Source organism: Octopus bimaculoides, chromosome 11, assembly GCF_001194135.2.
Source record: "Octopus bimaculoides isolate UCB-OBI-ISO-001 chromosome 11, ASM119413v2, whole genome shotgun sequence".
NCBI lineage: Eukaryota > Metazoa > Mollusca > Cephalopoda > Octopoda > Octopodidae > Octopus > Octopus bimaculoides.
Window position 1 is genome coordinate 61,543,184 of NC_068991.1, and position 3,552 is coordinate 61,546,735.

Genomic DNA, 3,552 nt, shown 5'->3' on the forward strand with positions numbered 1-3,552 from the left:
ACACACACACATATATTTACATACATTTATATACATATATTTATATATCTATACACACGTACACGCACATGAACACATGCACGCACACACACACACACACACATATAGAGAGAGAAAGGCAATTATGTGGATTAAGAAATTAATAGTTTGGGTATGAAATACAAAAGAGAGAAAGCAAAAGGTGGAGACTTTCAGATGATGAATTTTTAAGTATAAATATATAGATATTTATATTAGACGACTGCGCTGGTAGGGTCATGTGTTGTAAATGAATGAGGACAGCTGTGTGAAAAAGTGTCACACCCTAGCAGTTGAGGGAACCTGTGGAAGAGGTAGACCCAGGAAAACCTGGGACGAGGTGGTGAAGCATGACCTTTGAACATTGGGCCTTACTGAGGCAATGACTAGTGACCGGGACCTTCGGAGATATGCTGTGCTTGAGAGAACCCGACAAGCCAAGTGAGACCATAGCTCATGGCTTATGCCAGTGGGTGTAACCAGCTCATTTATGAATACCCCTCGTTTATTCTCTGAATGAGAAATGCTACGTTGCAAAACAGAGATAACAGTTCCCCCTTAAATATTTCCAGCCCCTCAGCAGCACCCATTATGGCTACTACCTTTAGTATGCAAACATAAATATACAAAAGAGAATACAGATACACTTACGGATATGGTATATTTGCCATTGCAGATATTGTTGAAGACAACTTCCTTCTGTAAGAGATAATATTTCTATTATTATAACAATTATAATCATATATTTGCTACAAGGGTAACATAATTAGTTGAAAACAATACAATTCAGACTAAAAAACACAGAATTATACAAATGCATGTTTCGCATTAATTTTTTTACGGATAGAACATTGGCTCTGTTGGAGACGTTTCCATACCTAATTATTATATTTTCTAGTAGGGGTTCTGAATGAGAAGGGTAGATGCGAGACAACCACCAAAAATGTCCATGCAAATGTTTTCGGCCATCTCACATTAACCAATCAAGATACAGAGTTTTAAAACAGAAAAATGTCCATAATGAAAATTTTTTTTACATAATGCTCATTTCAAGAAGTAGCACATTGTTAATATTTCATGTGGCTTCCCTGAGCTTCAATAATAGCTTCAGTGCACCTGGGAAGAGATGCATACAAGTCCTTCATCATCTTCACATATATGTGGTGATACTGTTTAAAGAACAGAGAGGCAGGCAAACAGACATAGGTAGAAGAAGAGAGAGTAAGAGGAGACACCGAGATAGAGAGACAAAGAAAGAGAGAGCAAGAGCAAGATAGAGAAAAAGATAGAGAGAGTAAGAAAGAAAGAAAGAAAGATAGAGAGAGCAGGAAAGAGAGAGAGAGAGCTAGAGAAAGAGTGAAGAGAATGAGAGATAAAGAGAGTAAGAGGGAGTTAGAGAAAGAGAGAGCAAGAGAAGGAGAGACCAAGAGAGAGAGAGAGAGAGAGAGTAAGAGAGAAAATGAAAGAAACATTAAAATGTTTTCTGTCAAATACGTCAGCATTAAAACAGCAAAGCCAAATATGTGCCACCAAAATGGTTCTGTGAAAGTGTCTCATGCTCTCTTGTGATGCTGTGAAAATAACAGCAGTTAGAACTTACCTCAGCTGTTTTTTTAGTTATATTACGAATACCTCCAATTAACTCCACTTCGTAATACACAAATTTCATTTCTTGTGGGGTATGTGAAAATCGCACTTTTAGGCTGTGATGATCTTTATCAACATGTGTGCTGATATTAGATTGCCATTCTGAAATGTAAAGAAAATAGGATTAGAGATTCTGTTAGAAACGGAATTCAAGTACACTAATAAATTAGTTTAGAAACTTTATCATTTTTTTGCATCATTTAACAAAATCTTTAAAGATAAAAATTTAAAGAAACAGTATTTTGGCATATATCTTAAGGGCTTAGAATAAATAAACTTGTTTTATTCTGTACGTTTTCACAACTTAATTCATAGTATTTTCGCATTATGTGCCAGTTTGGCTGGGTAACATTGCAAGCAAGCAAGATTCAATTTCACTTTTTATGTATTATAGTAATATCCCACACAACAAATGATTTCTTGTGCTGAAACACTTTCTGGACATTTGACCTGACCCCCAAACTGATACCTCTGCACTTCTTCGTCTGGCTGAACTTGTTCTGTCCCTCAACTGCTTCTCATTCGCGGTGGATTTTTACCAACAGTTCTCGGGAGTGGACATGGGGATGAGAATGGGTCCCAACAATGTGAACCTGTTCGTTGGCTATGTTGAGGTCCAAATATTCTCACAGTTTACTGGTCCAATCCCGAACTATACGGTCATTATATCCTTCCATCCTGCCCTCAAATTCTCCTGCACTATCTCGAAGTTTAGCAGAGGGTGATGTTCTGCTGGTGAGGTTGAAGGTAGTGAGAAGGGGTGAGAGGGAGAGGAGAGAGATATGAGGAAGAGAGAGAGGAGAGAACAGAGATAGAGAGATGATGATAGCGGTAGTGGTAGTGATGGTGGTTGAGGTAGTAGTAGTGACTGAATAGTGAAAATGTATTTTTCTAACTAATTTTTTTACATTACCTATCACTTAACGCATACACATAAGTGCAATTCTGTGAAATATTCATGCTTATTAATTTGGCAGACGTGCAATTTCACTAAAGGTTGTATCATATCTATGGTGATATTTTTTTAGTTTATGGAAAAAAATAGAAAAATAAGAGCGAAAATTTATTTTATGAGTGCTGTGTATTAAGTCTATAAAATTGTGTATGAAGTATATAAAGTGTATTAATTAATCATCGTATTCCAATTTCTTTCAGTTACAGACACAACACAGACTATGCTTTCAGGATTTTTGTATAAAGTTTTCAGAGATAACCCAATAGGTTTACCATTAATCCCATGAAATATTCATGGGTTCTACTAGTACATATATATATATAACAGCTATATTTGTAATATAACATTAACAAGCATTAAATCAGACATACAGACAGACAGATGCACAGAAATAAATAAAATAGTTCTTACGGTATGGATAACATAACCCATTGGTCTGCAAAAGATAAAGAAAATATACATTAATAACATATATATACATATATATAAATATGCAATATACCTACATATACAATATATTATTACACACACAAACATATTTAATTCTTGTACAAGAAGCTACGTCAAAACTTTGATAGATGCAACAGGTCTATGATCAGAAGGTAACTGCAGTGATTCCTTAATTCATTCAGTTGTGAAGCATTTGGCATATATGATTTCTATAATGCTACAATGGTGAAGGCACATGGCTCAGTGGTTAGAGCGTTGGGCTTACAATTGTGAGGTTGTGAGTTCAATTCCTAGAAAGAGCTGTGTTGAGTTCTTTGAGCAAGACATTATATTTTCACATTGTTTCAGTTCATTCAGCTGTAGGAATGATTTGTAATGTCATTGGTGCCAAGCTGTATCGGGCTTTGTCTTTCCCTTGGACAGCACTGGTGGCATGGAAAGGAGAGGCTGGTATGCCTGAATGAATGCTGGTCTTCCATAAA

The 3,552-nt window shown here is 36.0% G+C and overlaps 1 protein-coding gene across 1 annotated transcript in view; it reads right to left on the minus strand.

The window, feature by feature from the left end:
• Nucleotides 1-3,552, minus strand: part of LOC128249101 (uncharacterized) — a 103,934-nt gene that overhangs the window by 5,907 nt on the left and 94,475 nt on the right. Inside the window, exons 2-4 of the mRNA XM_052971895.1 lie at nucleotides 3,032-3,056; nucleotides 1,619-1,767; nucleotides 670-717 (exon numbers count right to left, since the gene is read on the minus strand). Of these exons, the coding sequence (XP_052827855.1) occupies nucleotides 670-717; nucleotides 1,619-1,767; nucleotides 3,032-3,056 (222 nt within the window). The remainder of the gene's footprint in view (nucleotides 1-669; nucleotides 718-1,618; nucleotides 1,768-3,031; nucleotides 3,057-3,552) is intronic.